The following is a 25,300-nucleotide window of genomic DNA, read 5'->3' on the forward strand; positions in this document are numbered from 1 at the left end:
TTGGTAACCCCGGCATTGGTAACCCCGGCATTGGTAACCCCGGCATTGGTAACCCCGGCATTGGTAACCCCGCAGTTGCGTCGCAACTGCGGGGTTACCAATGCATTGGGTTTTATGGGAGCTGTGCCGCGAGCGGCCGAAAACGACTTAACAGCCAGGAAAATGCAGCCCCCGGGAACGTAACAGCGGGGTTCTACTGTAACACTATACGACGCTACGACGCCATCGTGGCGCTCGCTCTTCTTATCCGATGCCTCGCGCTTGTGCGAAACGACACGCGTCCACACATCCGGTACCTGGTGTGACATTCCAAGGATGAGTGCTTCGACGAAAATGGAAAACGGGTGCGTGTTACAATTGAGGGCGAGTTAGAATCGAGTAAATGCGGTAAGCGTTTCTTTTTTGAATTTTCGTGGCGAACCTGCATATAACGAAATCCTCTTTATAACGAAGTTTTCCGGGAATTTGTCAATTTCGTTATATCCAGGTTTAACTGTATATGACATGTAGTAGATGCGGGTTATATTGCCACACCATTCTGTCACTAAAGTTGCTCATACCAGGTCTTGCATTCTTGCCAAAATTATTCCTCAGAATTATGAGAATGTCAGCCCACAAATAAATATCACGTAACAAAACGCCGACAGCGCATGCCTTTTATCTTAATTCTTCTCAGACCTAAATATTAAAAGTGCGAAACGATAACAGAGCTCAAACCTGAAAATGATGTAATTTTATTGGCGCGGCTGTGCACTACCTCTGGGACCGGCCCAGGAAAGAGGTTTGAAACATACCCGATAAAGAAAAGTGGTGGTAAAGTCACTAAGAAAGAAGTTGGCTTTAAGTAATAAACATAAATGAAATTGTCCAATGGCAGCACTCAAACAGAGGACCCCTAGCACAACAGCTAATTTTTACTTAGTCAGCTTACGTTTACTTCAATTCATACTGCCACTACAGCTACGGGTCTTACACTTCGTGTAATATTCTAACATGTTGCTATCGCATTCATTGCTTCGACCTTATGGCAAAACTGTGATATTTTTTAAAGTAGTACTCAACCAAAGTGATGTTGGGTATTTTGTTGATACCACAGAGCAATGCAGAGTGTCAGCGGCAGTTTAGCATTGCGAAAAAAACGAGCACATAGTTCCGCTCGTCCATGTGTGACGAAATGCTGGGAAACATCCTCCTCGCAAAATGTCAAACAAATGGAATTCATTACAATCAAACAATACCGTATTCTAAAGAATTTTTGAACACCCGCTGTGGTTGCTGAGCGGCTTTGTCGTTTTGCTGCTAAGCACGAGGTCGCGGAATCAAATCTTGGCCGTGGCGGCTGCATTTCGATGGATGCGAAATGCAAAACGCCTGTGTACCGTGTTTTAGATGCATGTTACAAAACCCTAGGGATTCGAAACTAAACCGGAGTTCCCCCCAACAGCGTGCGTCATAATGAGATCTTGGTTGTGGCACGTAAAACCCCAGAATTTAATTAAAATGTTCTTCTTCTTTCTGGGGTTTTACATGCCAGAGCCAGTTCTGATTATGAGGCACGCAGTAGTGGAGAGTTCTGGATTAATTTTGACCAGCTGGAATAATTTTGACCACCTGGGGGGTAACTGACCCCCTTGCCCCTGTCAGAATATCTCCCAGATTTGATTTCTCCGCACTTGGCAAGTATGCCATATGATGAATTAGGAGCGTTTCATTGTTTGCTTTCTGTGCAAACGAAAGTGGCTCTTACTATTTTGAATATTTTTTAAACACATGCATGTAAATAATTGCAGTTTAAATTTAAAGTGATTTCATCACTACAAAAGGTGTTTTGTATCATGATAGGTGAGCTCTTAGTAGTAATATGTACATATATTTCATGTGCATTTGTAAAATACTTGTTAGAAACGACAAGAATCTTTATCCATGCTTATAGTTGTAGTATGCATGTTAAAGAGAAGTCAACTTCATTCACTGATGCTTTTTAATGACATATTTAATGGAAGTTATAGTTTATAAATGTTGTATGCCCAGAAGCATTGCAGGTTAATACTCGGGAGCATTGTCTGGAAAATATTATGACCCAGGAGCATTTTATGACAGTATATTTGGTTCGTAAGGCTTGCACATGATTGCACTTCAGTTTTTGTATTTGCTGCTTGATTTCATTCTGTCTTTTTGGGTTGTACATTCATACATAGTACAGTAGGACATCGCTAATGTTTCATGTGAATGTATCTTCCTGCTTGTAATGTGTCTGAAGCTTGGTTCCGGTGATGTGAACAGCACATTCTGCACATTTGCTTAATGAATCTTCCCTGCTAATACATTCTATTTCTGCAGTTTCGTAAAATATATTTTTCAAGAATTCTACTGTGTATAGAAGTTTTGTTTGTTTGCCATTTTATGTGTTTGTCACTTACAAAATATTCTTCCTCAGCACTAAAATTGTCTGGCTTTGCTAAACTCACGCAAGTTCTTTCCGTAAAATGCACCCATAGAAAACGTTGCCATCCTATCAATGCTTCATATCATAAAAAGAGCATACGAATTTCTTTAAGTATGCTGCAAAAAAAAGTGCTGTCTCATATGCAGACACTGTAGAAGGTGCTGCAAAAAACAGAGATTGACGTCTGATTGTAACCAACGTTAGTCGTGTGTTGGAAGGGGCCCAACACATGACCACAAAGGGTTAAGGTGTGAAATGTAATCTTTGTGCATGCTACTGGAGTGCATGCTTAAGCTGGGAACATTGATAAGATTTAAGCTGTTTCTTATTGGAATAGGCTGTTGATGCAGAAAGAGTGATGTTTCCAACGGCATATGATAAGAAGCTCACTGTGTGGGATTTTCTTGATTTTTGCTATTGCAATATAAGAACCTCTATGTACCACATTTTCGTGCCTTTCTGACCATAAAAGCTAAGCCTTTATTGAGCTTGTAAATATTTTCTGCTGTAAAAGTTAGTCCTGCTTGTCAATGATGTAGTCTTCTTTACAAGACTCGTATAAATGTATGATGCAGACCTCCCAAAAGACGGTCCTCCACAAAGTGGGCCGCAAACAAAACAGAGCTCTGGAAGCAAACCACCACAATGGAATTTCAGCTTTGGAGGCCAAGGAAAGTAAGTAGCATAAAAAAGCTCTTTTTTTGTGTGTGTGACTGTTTGCATATGCTACTCAATGATTGTTGTGTAGAAACCTGCAGACATGCAATAAAAGTAAGGCTTTATATTTTGTAACAGTAGAATGAGTTACCTAAGCTTTGAGGTTGCAGGTAGCGTGCATGAAACTTTGTGTGTGTAAACATTTCCTCTGGAAATATTTGCCAGAGCACCAAAAATACTTTTCTGTGCTTTAGGGTTGGTGTTCACTTTCAGCATAAGGTAGGTACTTCTAAAACTGTCATAGTTCTCATTATCGTACCAATAAAGACAGATTGTCACAAACTTGTGCTATGCCATTTAGTGGTTTCCACATAGTAGGGTTGCAACAGTGCTACCTAATGAGTGTCATGAGCGTGACATGCTAGCTTCTTCATGCATTTTTCAATGCTACCATTGGGCTTTGTGCCTTTATGGCATCTCTTCATATTAGTAACTAAAGATTAAAAGAGAACTGTGGTTTTTTAAAGATTTTCAGTCTTAATCTCCACCTGCTGCTCTGGCTCAGTGGCTTTGGCATTACACTGCTGAGCATGAGGTTGCGGGTTTGATTACATCCTTGGCAGCCGCATTTCAATGGGGGCAGAATGCAAAAACACGCCTCATTGAGTGCCCATTAAAGATCCCCAAGTTGTTAAAATGAATCCGAAGCCCTCAACTATGGCGTCCCTTTCAAACCATGTGCATTTTTGGAATGCTAAATCTCGCAGTGAAATATTTTTCGTAGCTTTCTAAGACGTTTCACTTCGGTAACGCAGGTCACGCGTAAGCGTACGGGTGCTACTCCTATGTAATTGCGATAGCAATGATATGGACATTCCAGGTGCACTTCTGCCATTGTGGTCGCCGCGATGTTCGGTATAAAGTCCAAGGGCGATAACGTCGTCCCAGCGTGCCGTATGCTGTATATACGGGGGAAAGTGTGCGATAGTGAGCCGAATTGCGCACAAGGGAGGAAAGCGGGAAGGCAGCGCGGGAGGGAGGGGGTGCAGCTTGTACTATGGTAGCAACTGCGTAGTTTCCGCAGTGGCGCGTGCCGTACCTCGAGAGCAATCTGCAGATGGGACGACTTCGGGGTCAGTCGACTCGCGGTCGGCCTGCCGGCGCCTGTGTTGCTGCTCCGTCCTTCTCGCACGGCGCTCGGCAACTCGATCACGAGAAGAACCCGGTACCTCGACAGCATGCACAGAACCCACAATAAGTGGCAGAGGAGGTCAAGCCAGTGCGCTTGACATGGCCATAGCATCCAATCCGATTTTGACGGCAGTTCAAAAAAAAAAAAAAAAAAAGAGAAAATGAAAAAAAAAAAAAACAAATTAAAAAAAAACGCGACTTATTCATAGGAAAATACGGTACTAAGAGAAATGTGAATTGAACCTGAAAGCGACAATAAAAGTGGCCTAACATGTGAGAACTGTTTTGTTTTCTTTTTTTGGCTACATTGCATTAGTTAAATGGACGAATAATAGGTGCAGACACTTGTTGATGTTAGTCCACTTGGTGTCAACTTTATTCCTTTACCTAAGTTTTGCACTTTGCCGTGAGCACATTCTTAAGCAGATTCAGAAATATAGAAGCAATTTTGGCAGAATGATTATAGCAGTATTATTTTAAACAAATTACTTTTTATGTGCTTCCAATTTTCACGATGTTCACAAATTGCACAGTTTGTGGGATAAGTGGTCCTATGAACAGCTTCCATATTTTGTTCAGTGGTCATGCATGTCTCCACATTTTGTGAAATTTAGGGTCTGTGAATTATTCCAGCACTATGGATTGGGCCAAGATTGCAAGTAATTTTGCTCATGTTTTGCAGCATTTATGTACTGTTTAACTTTTAAGCTTCACCATATTAAGTGGTATTTTTAGAGAGAAATTATGCTCATGCTTACAATACTGCTGCCGTGGTGTCAAATAATCCGTGGTGTCAATAAGGCCAAAGGATGTTTAAATGTAACCATGCATATGGGTGGACTACCTGTTTTTCAACAAATGTCTGTAAAAGGTGGCCTGATGTCATCTAGAAGGATTGCAGTACAAGTTGGCAGTAAAAGTAGGGGGATGATTGTTAATAGTGATGCATTAAGCAGGGTAGCTTTTTCACCAAATCAACTGGTCCCAGTACTCAAGGTAAATGCATTTTTTTTAGTCACAGTGAAATATAGGATTAAAAGAAAGGTTCTTAGCATAAAACAGCGGCCAAAAGGACTTGCGATAGCATGTTAACCCTTTAACCCCCAAATTAATTGCGGAAAAACGTACCAATTTCCCTTTTTTTTATGTAGCCATAATTTTGTCTATGCCATTCTCATGCTCAAATGTATTACTTGATTCGTTTCTTACTAGAATTACCAAAAAAATGAAAAAATGAAATAAAAACTGATCTTGAGGGCAGCTTTCCCTCAATGCTGACCATAACTTGTCTTTGGCAGTGCGAGCAGCGCAACATCGGGCTCAACGAACATGACTTGTCATTGGCGATATTGGTAAAATCTCCCATGACGAATACAGCTTCGGATTGGAGGTTAAAGGGTTAAGGTCTTTGACATATCTGCTCTTGCTCATCAATTGCTACTTCTGGTGCATAATAATGAATTTGCACTAGCAAGGTGCAGGTACTTTGCACCTTGGTGAACCCTTTGTGTTTGTTGTAGTGCAGTATTTTGGTGCCATCTAGCATGTACATAACAAATGAAGGCTGTTGACTCAGATTTTGGGGCCCGCCTTTGCTTTCTTTTTCACTCTTTTTCTGTATCTTTTTTTTTCGTGATTAGACATATGATGTACAAGAGGCTCCAGACAAGATCACATGAACTAGTGAACCACCAAGTATAACTTGCCATCATAAGGGAAATTTCACATGATTGCATGTCTCACAGGCATGTACGGCATACTAGAGGCCTCAAACAAAAGGCATCATGAACCATTGCAACATTAAGTATAACTTGCTATGACAAGTAAAAATATGTACTCGTGACACTTTTTTGGCATGTTGCTTGTTGTGCCTCCCAGTAAATTAAGTGGAGTTTGGATGAGTAATATACTCAAGGAGCACATTAAACTGACAGCTGAGTTTGTGTCTTGCTGCTTACATTGCACAAACAACCAGCCAGTCATTGCTTCACGTTTGAAGCCCTTTTATGTGACCTTTGAAATCATTATTGCATTGTTTTTTTTTTGTTTTAAATTAGTTATTTACAGCAGTATTTTATCCGAAGAACATCTTGTGTTTTGCCATAGATGTCAAGTTAAAGCTTTACTCTGATGCATCTTCCAGCAGGAGTGGTCGCAACCCTTTCAACCCGGATGACCAGAATCGCATGATGACTGTGGCCCTTGTTACCACCTTGGGTATCCTGGGACTGCTTGCTTTTAATGAGATGCGGTACAAGGAGATAACATGGAAAGACTTTGTCAATGCCTACTTGGCTCGTGGCATAGTGAGTTTCTTGCATTCAATAAACCTGATTTTCACCAAGATTATTTTGTGTATTATTGGCACTATATTTATATCATTAGTAATTCAGACATCAACATTTTAGCACGCGGTTACTTCATACATCCATCAAGGGCATTCATTCACCGTTATCTTGTAGGCAGCTGTGCTATGTGGCTATTGTGCTTTTTGATGGGAGGGCACTGCCACTGCTTCCATCAGCCAGGAAGTGCGGGAATGCATTGTGTGCTCTGTTATTATTTGTCTCTTGAAAAGGTGGGATTTCAGATTAAATAGCATACTCAAAAAGTTTTGGATGACAGCCATAACTGACTTAGCTAGCAGTGTTCATGACAAGAAATAGTCTTTATCAAGTGGCAGTAAAGTGTAGATGTTCCGTTGAGGTTAGTTGAGGTGCATATTTATTACTGGACCATTTGTAAACATTACAGGCAAATGTGGCCAGTTGAACACTGTTTCTGTAATTGGTCATCTGAAGCATATAAAATGGCAATACTGGCAGCCTAATTCCTCCAGTATAGTCATATTTGAAATCACTTTCCTGTGAGCCAAGAGTACATAAGAGTACTTCAGTGAAACAGTGCATGAGATATTCGGGGTATCCAGGCCATAAAAGGAATTATGGACAGCCAACCTGCTTTGAGAACAATTTTATTAAATTTGCTTTCTTGTAGCTCTACAATTACAGCTGTGTTGGAATTGTGCTGTTTTACAATTGTAGGCACAAGATAGTGTAAAGTGGCCTTAGTTTCTTTGTTTGGCAAGAGGAGGTCTTAGTCGCCTTCTTGCCAGAAAATTTCATCTTCCTACCTGCCTACTTACATTTGTTTTGAGAGAGTAACCATCCGTATTTGAGCTAATAAATTTTCTTAAACGTTTTCATATGCATGTACCTAAAGCATATGGGCTCACTTCTCAGTTCATAAATTGCAAAGACAGCAAAGTTTTCCATGCAGAATAAAGTTTGCTGTCTTGTTTGAGTCATTAATTACAATTATTAAGGCAGACAAAAAAGCCATCTTTTTATGGGTTAATAGCTGCCACCACAAAGAGGAGTGGTTGTTGCCACTGGAATTGCATGTGTACTGCAGTGCCTGTACCAGCATCTCTGTGGACATCTCTATTGTGTCAGCTATAGCTGTATGTACCAGAACCTCACTGGCTGAAGTACTTATGCTTTTGTGTTGTGTAAAGCCTTTACTTATGGTTGCATGTATAAAATATGGACTACTTGTCTCAGCTGTGCGTTCTGAAAAACATTTCTTAACACCTGGGATTGTGCTTCATAAATTATATTGTGTAGAAGAAACAAATGTCTTTTGATATTCCAAATTTCCTTGCCACCTTTATTCTTATTTGTGGAAGGATAGTTCATTTGCTTTCTTTATTCTAGTAACTTAAGATTCTGCTAGCCCTTAGGCTTGCATAAATAATGGGTACAAATATTCACTGAGGTGGAACCCGTAATAAGTTATATATATATATATATATATATATATATATATATATATATATGAATGATAGTTGTGTACAATATTCCACTTGTTTTAGCTTAACACATTTAGGATACATTGAAAGTTATAACTCAAGCAGTGACAAAAATGCAATATTTTTTATAGGCACACAAGTAGTCAGAGCATTCATAGTGTCATATGCTAGCTTATTGCATTATTGCTTAAGAAAAAAAAACAAAAAACAAACTTTAAATTTGCCACAGAATGAGTTGAAATGCCCGATGCACATTTGCTCTAGTTTCATCTGAAATGACAGTAAGCTGTCTATACAGTTCACTTGAATATTTATGTTTCCATCATTAGAATTTTTTTTTTCTCAGGTTGAAAAACTTGAAGTCATCAACAAAAAGTGGGTGCGAGTCAGACTTCTTCCAGGAAACCAAATTGATGGAAATGTAAGTATGTCTTATTATGTTCCCAACACTTGCTGCACTACATTGTTGCTTTTAAATTGAGGTGTTTTGGGTGCAGTGTATTTCATGATTTGGCAGGAATGTATGTATGGGCTGTGCTTGGCCTATTATGTGTCATATTATGTATATGGACCGCGCTTGGTAACATAGGCTGTGCTTAAGTTGCCATCTTTGCTGTGGTGCTTAAGTTGCCACTGCGGCAAAGATGGAGATACCTATTATTGTCCTATTGGTTTGATGTTATCAGATGTGCCTCTGTCATCAGAATCACTTATTCGTGCTTTCATTACCGGAAAAGAATGCTACTTGTCGGCTCATTTTAGCACATGCAGTTGGAGTATTGACAAATATTTCTGGTTCACATTCCTATCATTGTCATGTGTTGAGGCATTGATACAGTCGAACCTCAATAGAAGTCTTTCTTTCAGTTTTTCATTTGTCGTACTTCCCAGGAATGGAACCACTTTCTCCCAGCTGTAGTAGCCATCACCATTAACAAACTTCATGACACGTTAGCCAACATTGTATAATCAGGAGGGTCTTCCCAGGAATAGAACCACTTTCCCCCGACTGTAGTAGCTATCACCGATAACAAACTTTTTCATGAAACATTAGCCAACATTGTATAATAAGGAGGATCTTCCCAGGAATGGAACCACTTTCCCTCGACTGTACTAGCCATCACCGATACTTTTTCATGAAACATTAGTTAACATTGTGTAATCAGGAGTTAACAGAACTCATGGTACTTGTTTTTTAAATAAATAAATGAATAAATAAATAAATAAATAAATAAATAAATAAATAAATAAATAAATAAATAAATAAATAAATAAATAAATAAATAAATATTTTTATGCTTATGTACGTATGTTTCAGCAGTAAAAGCTACTTCATATGTTCCTAGAATAATCCTAGTGGATACTATCTTGTTGTCAGTAAGGATTTGTGAACAAAATTCCAAAAGGAACTCTAGCAATAGTTATTTTGATCCTATAACTATTGCTAGGGTTTCTTGTGGGATTTTGTTCATAAATGCTTACTGGTACATAGGGTAAAGATTGGGTGTGAAGGGTTCGGTGGGCACTGTTGCTAGTGCTACCAACCGCTGTCAGATGGTGCCATGCATATATTTGCATCATCATCATAACCATGATGACCTCACAAGTGCTAGGCTAACATTTTGTTAATTTACAACAGCGTGGAGGCTGATGTCACTGTAACGCCATTCGCTCATGGTTCCAGAGAACAGCTGATGCATGTGATCATATGCCACACTTTCTTGTCACTACCGCTGCTCCGTGAACATGAACTAGGGCAATGGCACGATGCAGCTATACCAATGCAACATGCATACCTTCTGTTGTCACCAAGACGCTTGTATGCTCACTTCTGGTTGGTGTTTTCCTGTCTTGACTGGCTACTCTTGCATTCGGGAGCGTATCTGTGAGCACAAATGGAGAGTGCCAAGACAGTTTTTGTACCGCTACCACAGATATGGCGAAGCAATGTATTTTGTCTTATGCCCACTGGCAACATTTTGTCGCGAAAGAGCAAGTACAAATGATGAATTCTGTGTCGGGTAAGGTTTTTCTTCTGCTCGTCACAAGGGCTCCAGGTGCATGCATGTCATGCATGTTGCCTTGTAAATTGAAACTGTTCAAAAAAATTACTTTGGTAAACCATGGTAAAAAATACAGTGTAGACCGCTTATAACGTAAGTCGCCGGAGTCGTGAATGTCTGCACTATAAGCGGTACCACACTATAACCAAAACAACGATTTTCAAGCCCTGCACGTATGCAAAACATGTAGACCAAGCAGCCGCACGTATCCGAGAATCGAAGCGTGTGACTGGGAGTGTTGCATCCGTTTAAATTTACGAACGTCGGAAGGTTAATGTCCAAGTACCCACGATCTTCGCATGAAGCAGACAAACTAATAATTTTTTTTTAAATGTCTCAGTTTCGCCCAAAGCTGTCAAAACGCGGGCGTGGGGAAACGCGGCCGCCGCAGCGAGCGAAGGGTCATGCGCTCTATCGCTTCAACGGAAACTGAGAGGCGTAAGCACAGCGCATACAAAGGTCAGAACCGTGTGGAGATCGCTTTCAAGATACGGTGCGCGCGACAACACCGACAGCCGGCACAGGCGCGAACGCATTTGTTGGCAGAGTAGAAGCCGCCCCTCCCCCCCTCCCCACCCTCCCTTCCGTGGTGCCTTCCCGCTTTGCTCCTTTCGCGTGGGAGATTGCGTCGCCAGTTTCCCTTGTGCCCGGTTGCAAGATACGCATTTGGTGCCGCAGCACAGCGTCGCCCCCCCTCCCTCCCTCCCATACCCCCACGGCCTTTCACGCGATGGAAGTCGCGTTCGCTCTCCGCTGTGCGTTCGCTCTCCGTGAAGGCGTGCGCTTTCACTCGCACACACGGCGTGCGGTGACGATTTTATCGCCCTTGGACTCGTGCTCCACGTCTCATGCTCCTCCTCCGCATCGCCCTCGTTGATCTCCTCTCCCATCAGTGGGCGCACCTCGTTGAGAAGCGTGCTCACTACTGCCCTTGTCGGCGAGATTTTCCCGCGGAAGCCGCATTATAACCGATATTCCGTCTCACGCGGCTGCACTGTAAGCGGTATGCGTATACATGGAGTGCTGTGGGAAAATTAACGGGAGTCTGAAAAGACCGTACTATATCCGGTCCTGCACTATAAGCGGTTACGTTATAAGTGGTCTACACTGTACATGGGGTGATGGAACTAGGATCAGGAAATTAAGAAAACTTGTTGTATCACAGATTTCATTATTTCAAGGTGCTGTATATTGAGGTTTGACTGTGGTTAAAGAAAAGCCTCTTTTCAAGAGCACATTCTTTTTGTTTTTTTTTAAAGATTTTGGCTAAATGTAGATGTGCCATATCTATAATACATTTCTTAAATAGTTAACATTTTTTTGCATATGTTTATTTGTAAATGACTGGGCAGTTTGCTTTTTATGCTGCCAAATAATATGCGAAAATCTCAGCACATGCTCTCTTAAGTGATTCGCTGTGTTGGTCTATAAGCCACCAAATGATGAAAACCTTTCATCATTCAATAAAATAATGTTGTGGGAAAATGTAATGGATACATAAATTGCAGCAGACTATGCTCCGTTTCATAGATAGCAGGCAACGCTGTTAATGCTAGAGCAACTTTTCACACTTCATGTTTGCAGCCAAAAAATAGTGCATGCTACATGCATAAGAAATCAGAATGGGCTATGTAATTTGGTGCAATGCTTATGTCATACACTGTAGTCATAACATATGAAGCGATTGTCACAGAAGACATTGCAGATCTGAACCTACTAAACATGGAATGTAGAGCGCACTCACACGCTTGTATGGCCGCACTCATTGCACAGCTTCCACAGCGCATGACCTGCATTCGCGAACAAATGGCATTACACACTGGAAGCTCGAGGCACACTAATAATACATAATCTGACGTAATGTTAACTCCATACATTATATCTTTAATATATCAAGAACTTACTCTGTAGAAGACATTGTAGATGAAAGGTCAGTTCACCAAGAAACGCGTGGAGTGATGTGTTTCTGTGACTGCTTTACTTGCATAGGTTCTAAAGCATTGCTTGTCATGTATGAAACAGAGTATAAACCACAGATGTGATGTTGCTTGGCACTGCTCACATCATCATAACCAAGCTTTAACAGCTGGGTTTGCAAGCAGTTAAAGTTATGCACCCTTGGCTGCTGTAAAATGTTGTGCAAGGAGCAAAATCATGTAATCATGTGCTGCATATAGCACAGTGTAACTTTGCTATCAGTAGGGTTTAGCATTTTCGGTTTTTCTTTTCCCTTGATTCAGCATAATTTTTTTACATTATTTTAATTCGAGCCAATTTTTTTTTTCCAGGGAGTATATTTTTGTAGATGAATTTTTACCTACCTTTTTTGCTTGATAATTTTTGACATCAAGCTTACTTTTTTCTTTTTACTGTGTATATTGTGTTCACTAATTTCGTTGATGCTGAAACCTCGGGTAATATTCTCCAGTGATCACTTTCAGGGATACTTTCACTTATGTGAGATAACTAGGGGCGCTATTCTCCGTTGATCACTTTCGGGATTGATATTTTCACTTTTGTGAGATTTCACGGGACTGGCGCTGGATGCTTCAGCATCTATAGGTGACGGCACTCCTAGCACAATGCTGAGCATGCTTTCTTAGCACAGTGCCAGGAACACTGTTAGCCGTAGACGCTGACATGGCAGGTGCTAGTCATGTGAAATCTCGCAAAGGTTAATGTATCCCCAAAAAGTGATCACCTGAGAATACCGCTGCTGCTTTATTACTGCACATTCTGCTCTTCAACACTGTACGTAGTTGCATCCAATACACAGAAAAACAAGGTTTTCTAGAAGCAATGCAGAGCAGAATAACGTATGGTGATGTGATTATGTGAAAATTAAGAGATTGCATTTGATATTCTGGAATAAGTAGAATGAAATCTAATTTGTAACTTTGTGCAAGTACAGAGCTCTAACAAATAATATAAAAAAAAATTACAAGGTAAATATGACTCCGTGTTACCATTACCAAACTTGTCCAGTTCATCCAATACTGTAGGAAGACATCAACAACCCTGGCCAGGGCTCTTCGACCCTCTGCGTATCCCCTCCCTTAGCCTGGGCTCCTTGCATTGAAGCGCATGTTGGCTCTCAGCTGCAAGCTGATCACCGCCTTATGTCTGTGGAAAATTTGCTTTGACTGACCATTTTTAGTTAAAATTGTATTCCTGCAAAAAAAATTTATGTAACCCTTTTGGGTTTCTTTGTGTGTGTGTTTTTTTTGTCCTATAATTCGTAACTGCTGAACCCCTGCTATCAGCAAGACAGGAAGGTGAGCGCTACATTACTCCTCGCCCTCTAAGATCTTGTTTCAAGCAAGCACTGACTAGCACAGCACCACCACATAGCAGCAGCCCCACTCTGGCCACTGTTGCTATGGTCATTGTTTTTTGGGATAGACTGTGTAAGCGCTACACATTGCTTCTCATGCGTAGTTGCTGTTGTTTGGCTGCGTCTGTCTCTTCTCTTTGGCAATGTCGGCATGTGCATAGCCAGTCACATAGCCAGGTTCTGGAGAGAGTTTTAAATCACTGTTCTAGTTTTTTTCTTTATCTCTATTTTTCACTGCATTGCACCAAGCAGTCAAAATTCTGTTAGCTGTGTTGTACTCACGAGCTGATGCGATAATTCAATCACTTATTTGTTTGGCAAGAACTTTCAAGAGAACTGTATTTAGGATTCCAGATTCTAGTGGATTGCTCTATTTTTGGTGGCCTAAGTGACAAAACACAACGAACATCTATTAGACTTAGGGCATTGGACTGTGAAGTAACCGTATGGTTCTTCAAGCTTGGTAGCCGGATTTGAGTTTGTTTTTGCAGTGTGGGTACGTCTTGAGGCTTGTGTGACATAGGTTGAAGTGAGGCAGGGGTAGGCACTTGGCATGAATTTTCGTTATGGTAATAGACTCCATTTGCTGTTTGAAGCTGTCGATCACTTCTTCTCAGTCTTCATCAGCAATAACTCTTCAATCTGGCTATCAAGTTTCACATGTGTAACCTCTGTTTGTCTTAGTATACAGCAGTTCATCTATTGGTGTTGTGTTGTCTCTATGAGGAGCTTCATTTCAATGATCTTCATAGTTGCAGCTTGAATCGTGCCACGCTTGAGTCAATCGATAGTGGGACATTTGGAATCTGAAGTCTTGAAGCTGAATTTACCGTCATCTTTTAACTCACTGCGTAGATTGTAGGATCCTCAATCTTTGCAATGGGCTTGCTTAATCTATAGTGGGCCTTCAACTGTCTTGGTGCCAATGTGTAGAAGACCAGGAAGCAAAGTAGGTAGCAAACCTAACGTTTATTTTAGGGCAGAAAGAATAACTAAAAAAAAAAAAAAGAATGCTCTACTCATCATCCTGCTGCACTGTAGGCGCTGCTTGTAACTTTGTTGTCTTTAGGCCAATGAAAGATAGCTGATACTGAAGATACTGAAGGTGTTAGGGGATTTTCTTCATGTGAATAAAATGGTTTTTGCTGATAGCACAGTCATTTACAAAGGTGGAGACAAAAATAATTTGGGTAATTATAGACCAATTTCAATTCTGCCAATATTTTCCAAGGGGCTTGAAAAACTGTTATATACAAGATTGTCCAAGTTTTTTTATCAACACAACGTCATTACGTCGTCACAGTATGGGTTTCAGCCTGGGGTTTCAACAGAAAGTGCTTTGCTATACCAAAAAGAATTAATCATAAAGAACATGGAAGCAAAAAAACTCACACTAGGAATATACTTAGATTTTTCGAAGGCATTCGACCGAATTAATCATATTACTCTGTTAGAAAAGCTATATTGTTATGGCATTCGCGGTGTCATTTCAACTCTTATAAAAAGTTACGTATCAAATCGGCATCAGTGTGTATCTATTAACAGAGAGTTGTCATTGTCTAAAGGTGTTAGGAATGGCGTACCACAAGGAAGTATACTGGGGCCCCTTTTATTAAATATTTTCATTAATGATATTGTAAGAGTTGACAGCTCTGTAGATTATGTTATTTATGCAGATGACACTGCTTTATTTTTTTCTGGTGAAACCATTGACAACCTTGTTGTGTCTGCTAATGAAGTACTAAAGAAAATATACGTATGGACTGTTAAAAACTCGCTACACATAAATTGCTCTAAGACTAAAGCTGTACTGTTCCGAGCGAAATCAAAACATTGTAAACAATCTCAGAAATTATTTCTCAACTGTAATGAAATCGAACTTTCCCCATCCGTAAAAACACTTGGTGTTATCTTTAGCGAATACTTGTTATGGGATTACCATACAGAGCACATCAGTCATAAACTTTCCAGAGTGTTAGGCATATTGCGAAGGTGTCAACATATACTACCTGTCCCTCAAAAGCTTTTAGTGTACAATGCCCTTTTTTCTTCTCATCTACATTATTGCTATCTAGTTTGGTCAACAGGCTCTAAAAAATCTTTAAATGCTTTAGTCACCCTGCAAAAAAATGCATTACGGTCTATTGAAGGTGTCTCTTATAATGCGCACACCCCTGAACTGTTTAAGAAATTCGGAATCTTGAGAGTTGATCATTGCTATGAATACCAGCTCTTGTCGGCTTTTAAATCTGAAATACGCAGAGGCAGTACGTACATACGTAATTTAGCTGCCTTGCAACCTAATACAGCCTGTCGTACAACTCGACATACGGAGATTTAGTATGTACCACGTACTCGAACTAACTATGGGGTTCAAACTCTTCGCTTCTGTCTTCCAAATGTACTAAATAGGTGGAAACTAACAATTGAGAACTTGAGTACTTTATCAAAAACAGAGTTATATAAATTGTGTTTATTTCAACAATTATAGAGCATATGTTTCTCGTGTTATGTAAATGTTTTATACGCAATTTCCTGTGAAAGACCACATATGTATATGTATTTTTATATATCGTTGTTTTCTGCTGCCTGTGCTTGTTGTTTTTGTTTTGTTTTAGGGGTGATGGGGCTCGTCAAGCTGCTTCTATGCAGCTTTTTTCCCGTCAAACCCAACCACAAATGCACATTTCTCATGTACCATGTGGTTGAATAAACTCAAACTCAAACTCAAACTCAAACTCAAGTGTGCACAATAAATAAAATGTACTGGCTTCTGTACTGTAAGATTGTCATATTACCATATTTTCTGGTGTATAAGACGCATTTTTTTTCTTAATTTTTCGTCGGCGCGTCTTATAGAAGATTTACGTATGTTTTTTTTTTTTCTGGAAAAACTGCCGTCAAAATCAGATTCGATGTTATGGCCATGTGAAGTACGCTGGGTTGACTTAATTGCTACGGGTTCTATACACGCTATCGAGGTACCGCGTTTTTATCATGATCGAGTTCCCGAGCGCCTTCTTGGGAACTCGTGATCGAGTTCCGTCGTAATCGAGTTCCATCATGATCGAGTTCCGTAGTGCTCGAGTTCCGTCGTGATCGAGTTCCCGAGAAGGACGGAAGCAGCAACGCAAGCGGCGGCAGGCCCACCGCCAGTCGACCGACCCCGAAGTCGTCGCATCTGCAGATCGCTGTTAAGATACAGTGCGCGCCGCTCGCAAACTACGCAGTTGCTACCAGAGTACAAGCCACCCCCCCCCCCCCCTCAATACCGCGCTGCTTTCCTGCTTTCCTCCCTTGTGTGCGATTCGGCTCACTGTCACACGCTTTCACTCGCACATACAGCATACGGCACACGAGGACAATGTTATTGCCCTTGGACTTTATATGGAACATCGCAGTGACCACGACTGCAGAAATGCGCCTGGAGTGGCCATATCATTGCTATCGCAATTATATAGGAATGGCACCCATACGCTTGTTCACAAACCAGACTTGCGTTCACGGAGTGAAACGTCGCTGCAATTAAAAAAAATTGCTTACTGAATGAACAGGTGCGTCTTATACACCGGTGCGACCTATATACGTTTTTTTCCCGGAAAAACTGCCGTTTTGAGGGGGTGCGTCTTATGCAAAGGTGCGACTTATAGGCCAGAAAATAAGGTATATGTAAAATGATTATTGTGTAAGTTATATTATGTAAAATTATAATTTAGAGGTTGTCATATCAAAGAAAACTCATGTCTCATTGCAAGAGATTTGCTTGTATTGGGAATGAAATAATTTTCTCTGAACTGGGAAAGCACTGTGTGAACAAAGCAATGTTTTGTAGCTTACATGTGTTTATTTACATACTCTTTATTCAGAATGTTCTCTGGTTCAACATTGGAAGTGTGGACACTTTTGAGAGAAACCTGGAAAATGTTCAGCTGGAGTTCAACATAGAGCCACCCAACTTTGTTCCCGTCATCTACAAGAATGAGATGGATGGGTAAGACAGTAACAGGCAGCCAAATGTTGCATTAAAAAAAAATTGTGTGCATTTGTAGTCTGTAGTAGTGCAAAGCATACATTCATTATAATTGCTTGACAATATCCTGTTGATAGTGCTTCTGAGTATGGGCTGTATCAGAAAAGTCTGCTTTTTCCTAGCTATTCAGGAACAGACATGGGCACCCTCACGAGGGTCTTCCTCATCCTTATCAGCCCTCACCCTCATGGGGGTGAGGATTGCTTTCGGGAAGATGGGTGAAGTGAGGGCCCTAGGGCAGACATTGTGAGGTGAGGGCGAGGGAGGGTGCGGTGATGATGTGAAGTTAAATGTGGAAAAGGTGATTCATATTGGTGAAGTACAGAAAAGTCACTCAGATTGTATGCATGGTGAGCTTAAAGTCTAAAGTTTTGATGTATGCTGCCAGGAATTCTCTCTAGCGCAGATGTACATTGAAGCCCTCTTTTAACTGACTAAAGTCAGAAATGGCAGAGCAGCAGCTCAGTGGTTGATTTCCTTGACGAGCAATTGGGCAACAGCACATTCATCGTCGGAAATTGGACAAACTGAAGTCGACATTTATCTCAACGAACTCCTGTCTGTTGAAGGTGATGCCGATAATTTCTGAAAATTGAATAAATCTGAATACCCAGTCTTCAGCTGCTTGGTGAAAAAGTTATTGATCCTACCGGCTTCATCCGGTGATACAGAAATACTTTTGCTTAACCACGGGAGCTCTGCAAAGTGCACATAGGTCACGTTTCAGAAGTTGCTCAAATGCTCATGTATCGGGAGTATCGCCTGAACCAGCTTTTCAAAATCAAGGAATGAAACGTACCTGAGCTCATCCATCTCATGATTGGCATACTTCAATAATATAAAAACGTGAACAATACATTGTTAGGGGATTATCATATCTGCCAACCTTTATGATTTTATCGTAAAATGCCTGATTTCTAGAGCTTGTTTACGATTGATAATTTTACGACTTTTCATTTGCTTCCTATTTAAGGTTGATGTGAACAGAATGCAAATATATAGTCATCCAGCGATATTTCAGAGCCTCATTTTTTGGGCCCACTAGATTATTCTGACCTACTGGCGGCAGCGCCACCACTAGAATGGCAGGTGAAATTTTGACTGTCATTGTATGAATATTTCACGACTGAACATCATGAACATTGCCGTTTTTCTGTGATGCAAATAATTTTTTGATGTGAATTTTCTGATACGAATTGTTTATGCATTTTTGAAGCCTCCCTGGAGGTAAATTTTTAATAAACTCTGTGCGTCTTCACTAATGAAACAACTTTTAGTATTTTTCACAAACATTTCGTGCTTCTTGGCTTTGGCAGTAGTATTTTTTACATTTTAAGGTTGGCAGGTCTGGATTATGCTGACACATACAGCAAATGTATATACAGTAGAACCCCGCTGTTACGTTTTTCACGGGACCGTAAAAAAAAAAACGTAAGAGCCGGGAAACGCAAGAGCCGGGAAACAGGAAAACTTTAGAAATGGGAGTACTGTTGAACTGCACACAATATCATTTTAATTCTTACGTGTGAAAAAAAGTCGCAGTTTCGCCCGACAGCCGAAGTATCGATGGCGATAGTAAATTAGTAGACAGCTATACAAAGTAAACCCCAGACCACACGTACGCTTTTGGACGCACGTAAGCTCGCGTCTACGCGCCTTGCGCCTGCCGCGCCTAGCGAGGAATGGCGGTTTGTATCCACAAATACGCGCTCACTGGCCTCACTTGTTGAACCCTTGGCAGACGCCACTTCGTATTTCGTTGTTGACAGTACTTCAAAATGCTTTGATATCTATAAACGTAATTGTTATATTTTTGGAGCTGTTAGATCAGCACAAAAAGTGAAGAAAAAGCACTTTCTTGCATGTATAAATCTGCTGTACCATCTGATGTACCGCGCCGTTGCTGCGTAGCCAGGCGCGTCGACGCGAGGCAGCTCAGGCGCGCAATAACTGAGAGGAGCTGATCACCGAGATCGCGCCGCGTTTCGACGCGTACGAGCCGTTTCGCACCGTCTGCGCATGCGTGGGCGCACGGACACGTGGTCTGGGCTTAAGAATAGTAGTTTTATCGTCCGTATAAACTTGTAAACATTCGCTTATTAACTCAATCACAAACATGGTGTCAGCGCCCATAGGCAAACATGAACACATCACACTCGATGAGCGCGGACACGCGCTGTCAAACGCTAGCGTGAGGAATTTAAGCGCCGCTGCAGAAGTGAGCGAAGTGACCTTCGTGCTGTTGTCTATCGCTTCAACGCAAACTGAGCGCCGAGAACACACAGCACGCACAAAGCTACGAGCCGCCGACACACCTACACTGCGTAGACCCTGCCCCCACGCAGATCGCTTTCAAGGTACGGCCCGCGCGACCGCGCGCCGCCGCGCAGTACGATGCCAGAGCACTACGCTGCCCACTATCCCTCCCCCCTCGCTCCCTTGCCGGTGCCTCGAGCGCAACGGAAGAAGGTGCACTTCCTCCCTGCTTTTCTTTCTTTCGCACGTGAGACGCGGTCGTCGGCTCCCCTCGCACGCGTTTACTCGCATATACAGCATACGGCGTGGGGTTCTACTGTATTCAATTAATATTTTTGCCAATCCGGTACTGAGTGTGTAACTGCATGATATCTTTACTCGGATTCCCAAATTTCCGACCACGCACGTTACTCGCAGACGCTTTAACGGCTCGAAAATATAGTGAGCAAGACCGTAACGAAGTTTCTGCATTGCTCATTATATTTGTGCACATGAGCCTTGGTTGCGGCCTTGCAGGCAGCCTCTCGGACAACAATTGTGTTTGGACACACCATGTCTTAAGGAATGTTTCCTTGTAGCATGTTTTTCCGATCGCACTGCTAAGAAACTCAGTACAATCCCTTCATGGGCGAGTTGTTGAGTGCTGGCGATGAAATGTGGACTGTCCAAGAGAGAACTTCATCTACTGCGCACGTATTCAGCCGAAAGCGTAGCCAGGGGTGGGGAAGGAGGCACTGTGGGAATGTGCCCCCCTCCTCCTGAAAATATTCCTAGCTACACAACTGCATGCAGTTAAGAATTAAATAAGCAGCTCACACTAGCAAGTGCGGAAATAGTACATTGTTATATTTTGGTGTTTCTCCCACGTTAGACTCCCACGTTAAAATGTGTGCTTTATGCTAGTAAGAAATAAAAGCGGTGGTAGCTCTGCGATATTTGTGCACAGCTTAATACAGTGTAGACCGCTTATAACTTAAGTCGCCAGAGTCGCCAATATCTGCACTATAAGCCGTACCGCACTATAACCAAAATAACGATTTTCAAGCCCTGCACGTATGCAAAACACGTAGACCAAGCATGTAGTCACGCTTTGTACTATCGCACGCACATCGCGATTACGTTTTCGCCAGTGAGCTGGCGAAAACATAATCACAATGTAGCCGGTGCTCTTCAAGCTTGACAGCTTTGCACCGAGTCAAAACGAAACAACTGTTTGCCGCAACCGCTGCGGAAAAAACCGTGACTGCTATCGACGCGATTATGAACGGCGACTTTGCGGTGCTGAAGGCACGCGCCTGACGCAGGCACCGAGTCTGGACGAATTAACTACCATTCGCTGCAACAACTGTAGTCGAAACCGTGGTCGCTATCTATGCGATCATCGATGGCGATTACGCAGTTTTTTTTAGGCAGGCGGCCGACGCGCGTACCGAGTAAAAACGAAACTACTGTTCGGCGCAACCGCTGCTGAGAAAACCGCGGCCGCTATCGACGTGACCGTGGATGACGACTACGCAGTTACGAAAGCCCGCGGCCAACGCAATGTTATACGCGGTGGTAAACGCAAGAATACAGGCTTTAAAGACACAAAGAGGCTCGAAGCGTTCCGGCGTTGCTGTCATTCACGTACGATTTCAACTGATGGCTGTGGCGATACGAACTCTGCCACTTCGTTTTGTTTAGATGCTAGTGCCGTTCTTGCTCTCTTGTGTCACAAATTTGCGGCACTCCTCGCTCACCGAGGCCCGAAAGTAGTCCGAATTAACCGATGTGCGGCCAAATAAGTGCGAATTAACTAGCGATTGATTGCATTGAATAATGCATACGCCAGCCGGCAGCACGCACCTTTTCGAGAAGTGTGCTCACTGCTGCCCTTGTCGGCGAGATTTTCCCGCGGAAGCCGCATTACAACCGGTATTTCGTCTCACGCGGCTGCACTGTAAGTGGCATGCGTATACATGGAGTGCTATGGGAAAATTAACGGGAGTCTGAAAAGACCGTACTATATCCGGTCCTGCACTATAAGCGGTTACGTTATAAGTGGTCTATACTGTATTTAGGTTTAGTGAAGTGCATAGATTTGCGAACTCACTCATGAGTCGACTCACTCAGACTCAAACCGACCAATGTGTCCGAGTCCGGCTGAGTTGCAGTTTGGGGAGTCTGAGTCCGAGTGAGCCCTGAGAAAAAAAATATATTTTGTCAGTGAGTCTGAGTGAGTTCTATTTATTTTGCCGACCTTAACAGAGAGAAAAACATAGCTAAATTCACGGCGGGAACGGCAATATGATACTGGATACAACACACGAGTTCATAGAAAAAAAGATCAAGCATGAGAATATGCGTCTCTGCGCCACAACTGCGATTTCCCCCTCTCCTTCACGAACGCGTGCCTCCACTTTTATTCTGCGTTTTTCATGGAGCACCGGTAGCGAAAGTCAGTGTCGCTGCGTCCCAACTACCGGCACCGCCCTTCCACTCCCCTCCGCCCCCCCCCCCCCCCCTCCATGTATTTCCACTGCTTGGCATTAAGCAGTCTTGGAAGAGAAGTGGGGGAAGGATCGCTGCAAAAGGCGAAGCATCAGGGCACTAGCGAGTATAGTGCATGCCGTGTAAGCATGCCCTTTCTCTCTTCCGGTTGCGAGGAGCGAGCAAGTTCGACACTTTCAGAGTTTCTCTAGTTTAGTAGGTTTCGTCAGTGCAGATACTATTCCTGTTCAGCATTCGTTCGAACCCTCCCCTGTTTTGCTTTGGCGCTCGAGCCTTCGGCGGAAGCAGTGGTGGCTGCCGTTCAGCGTGACTTCACATCATGGCACTGCTCATTCGCTGGTCGTGCTAAACTATGCTTGTGGCATTGCCTATGATGAGTGGTACTACTGTGGCCTATGTGGAGCGACCAGTCGTTCCAAAGGCTCAGTGTCCAGCACAATCTTCTAGAAGAACGAGGTGAGGTGTGCATCGCGATCGAGAGCAGCTGTCATGGTGCCGGTGCAAGTTGAAACAAAAAATAAAGGAAATAAACGGGGCTAGGGTGCCTAATGGCATGGCCAGAAGTAGGGTGCCTCAATGCACACCTCCTCCCCCGGGGGTGAACGGTGGGCGAGGAGGACAAGAGGCACCCTAGCCAGCAGCACGTAGGCACTCGCGTGCTTGTTACCGCAAAAACGCGTGCGAGAATGCACTGGTCGCACCTTTTGTTTTCTTGATTTTTCCTTTGATTTGTGCTGGCTCCATAACAGCTGCTCTTGATTGCGGTGCGCAGCGCCTTGATTGCGGCTATTGTGAATCCTGATATTGCATCGATCGCAGTGTGGTGCAGCGTGATCAAAATGTACAAACTGAGAGGGTGAGCTGCAAGCGCCTGTGGCGAGGGGACTCGTAAAAGGAGAGACCTAGAGCGGAAGAATGACTCTCACTTTAGCTGATTAAGGTTGCTTACCCCCAATCACTCAATGTGAATTCTAGATGTCTAGGTGCTTCTAGTGAGTCTAGGGAGTGGCACTGCAAAGCGAAGTCAGTAACGTGTGTAATTTTGGTTTGATCTGGTTGGCTCTGTCATATGTCTTTGAGTAAACCACTGTGGTGTTCACTAACCCTAGCTCCTTCACAGCTTCTGTTGGAAAACACCTCTAGTGACTTCACCAGCACTTAATACAAAAATAGTGTTAAAAATGTCCTTAAGCTGCTCTTCAACACTTATTTAATGCTGCAAAATACAAGGTTTTGTGATTGTTACCCTACTGAATTATAATAATGTGCTAAATTAAAATTTGCATGCGTGAAACAGCTACACTAATAAGATATATGTGCTACAAACTGCTCTCAAATCAGAATTTGTCTGCTCCAATCTGCTCCAAAATGGAATTTCATCTGCTCCAAATATTGCTACAAAATGACTTTGGGCATACCCACCCCTGGTAAACATAACAGTTTGACTATTTATAACTTTGTCAGAAAGAAAATGATGCAACATATTTTTTATAGTCTTCTTTTTTTTTGTTGAAGAGAAGTTACACGTCAGATTTTAAGAGAATTTAAGTGCTCTTTTTTATTTTTGAAGAAAAGCAACATTAGCAAATTGGCAGAAGTAGGAATTACAAAAAAAGAGTGTCTTTTACTGCTTGGCCAGTGGAAATTGGGGTATTCCTTTGTGACATAAAGAGCTATTTATGTATGTGGCAAATTTGTAGATGCTGTGGAGTAAAACAAAATTTAAAAATGAAGTCGGGGACATTTCGAAAATGCATCGCATTGCATATTTTTGTTTCAAGTAAGCTGCTTTCTCAGGGCACCAAATCCTGATTTATTTTAGTTTTCAGTACTAGTGGCATGAAACGTTTTATTTTCATGGTTTTATTATTTTTCTTGTGGCGTGGCGTTGAAATTTGGAAAACACACTTTCTTTGAAGACTATGCCTTTACCTGGTATACTTAAAAAAATTTTAAGTGCAGCTTTTTTTTTGCCTTTTTTTCTCTCACTTTGTGGCTGCTGGCTGCATTGCACGATGGGCTGGTTCCAGAGATAGGGCAAACTGAGGCGGGCCAGGGTGGCTGGTGTTGCACATTTGCACAGACATGACCTCCGACACAAACTTGCTGTTGTCACGCTGTCATAATTTCATTATCACTTAGATGCCTTCATTAGTCGTCATCATCGTCATTCCTTTGTTGCCATGCAGTCATCGTCTTGCTGTTGTCATTGCGTCATCTTAGTGCAGTTGTCAATCTGTTGTTATTATGCTGTCATCATTTCATCACTTCATTTTGTCACCTTCATTCCATTGTTGTCATTCCTTGTTGCCATGCTGCTGTCATCATGCCTTCATCATTAAGCCATCGTTGTCATTCCATCATCATGCTATCATTGTCATTCTGTTGTCACACTGCAGTAATCATTTTGTAGTTGTTGCGCAGTCGACATCATTCTGAAGTTATCAAGCTGTTGTTGTCATTCCTTTGTTGTCATGCCATTGTCATTCCTTCATCATCATACGTGGAATCTGCATGTTGGAGTGCCATAAGTTTGCATTGAGTGAGACATTTTCCATTAAAAATGGGTCCAACTTGATCATGTACTCTTTGTTTGCAAATGGTTGCTAAAAAAGGACTGCTTTCTTTGCATACACTAATGAAAGCTTTGCTTAAACCAATTCGCTCAGTGCAGGGGATCCGCATATATATTTTTCCTGTAAACTAGCTGCCATTTGGGGATACCAACTTTAGTTTTGTGCTTTTGAATGATGCATGTGCAATACTATATAAAATTATGAAAAACAAAAGAAAAATGTGAAATATACAACTTGTTTTGGTCTGTCATGGGGGGGGGAATTGCCCTGTTATCATCTGGCATACCTATTCACTTTCAGGGGCATGGTCGAGTGTTTCTACTTGAGAACCAAGTTATTAAACACAATAAAGGAGAATTGAACGACTGCTTATTCGCAGAGTGCATAAATGCTGCAATTAAGTGCAGGAAACTGTAGTTTCACTGGCATTTTCTGACATGCAATAA

General features: G+C 42.0%; 1 protein-coding gene across 2 annotated transcripts in view; it reads left to right on the forward strand.

Moving 5' to 3' along the window:
* Positions 1-25,300, forward strand: part of LOC119431718 (AFG3-like protein 2) — a 100,211-nt gene that overhangs the window by 24,004 nt on the left and 50,907 nt on the right. Inside the window, exons 3-6 of one of the 2 annotated variants that reach the window (XM_037699200.2) lie at positions 3,022-3,121; positions 6,441-6,600; positions 8,452-8,526; positions 17,369-17,493. In XM_037699200.2, the coding sequence (XP_037555128.1) occupies positions 3,022-3,121; positions 6,441-6,600; positions 8,452-8,526; positions 17,369-17,493 (460 nt within the window). Of the gene's footprint in view, positions 1-3,021; positions 3,122-6,437; positions 6,601-8,451; positions 8,527-17,368; positions 17,494-25,300 lie in introns of both variants that reach the window. The other variant, XM_037699193.2, reaches the window with a different exon arrangement.

Source organism: Dermacentor silvarum, chromosome 1 (assembly GCF_013339745.2).
Source record: "Dermacentor silvarum isolate Dsil-2018 chromosome 1, BIME_Dsil_1.4, whole genome shotgun sequence".
Classification (NCBI taxonomy): domain Eukaryota; kingdom Metazoa; phylum Arthropoda; class Arachnida; order Ixodida; family Ixodidae; genus Dermacentor; species Dermacentor silvarum.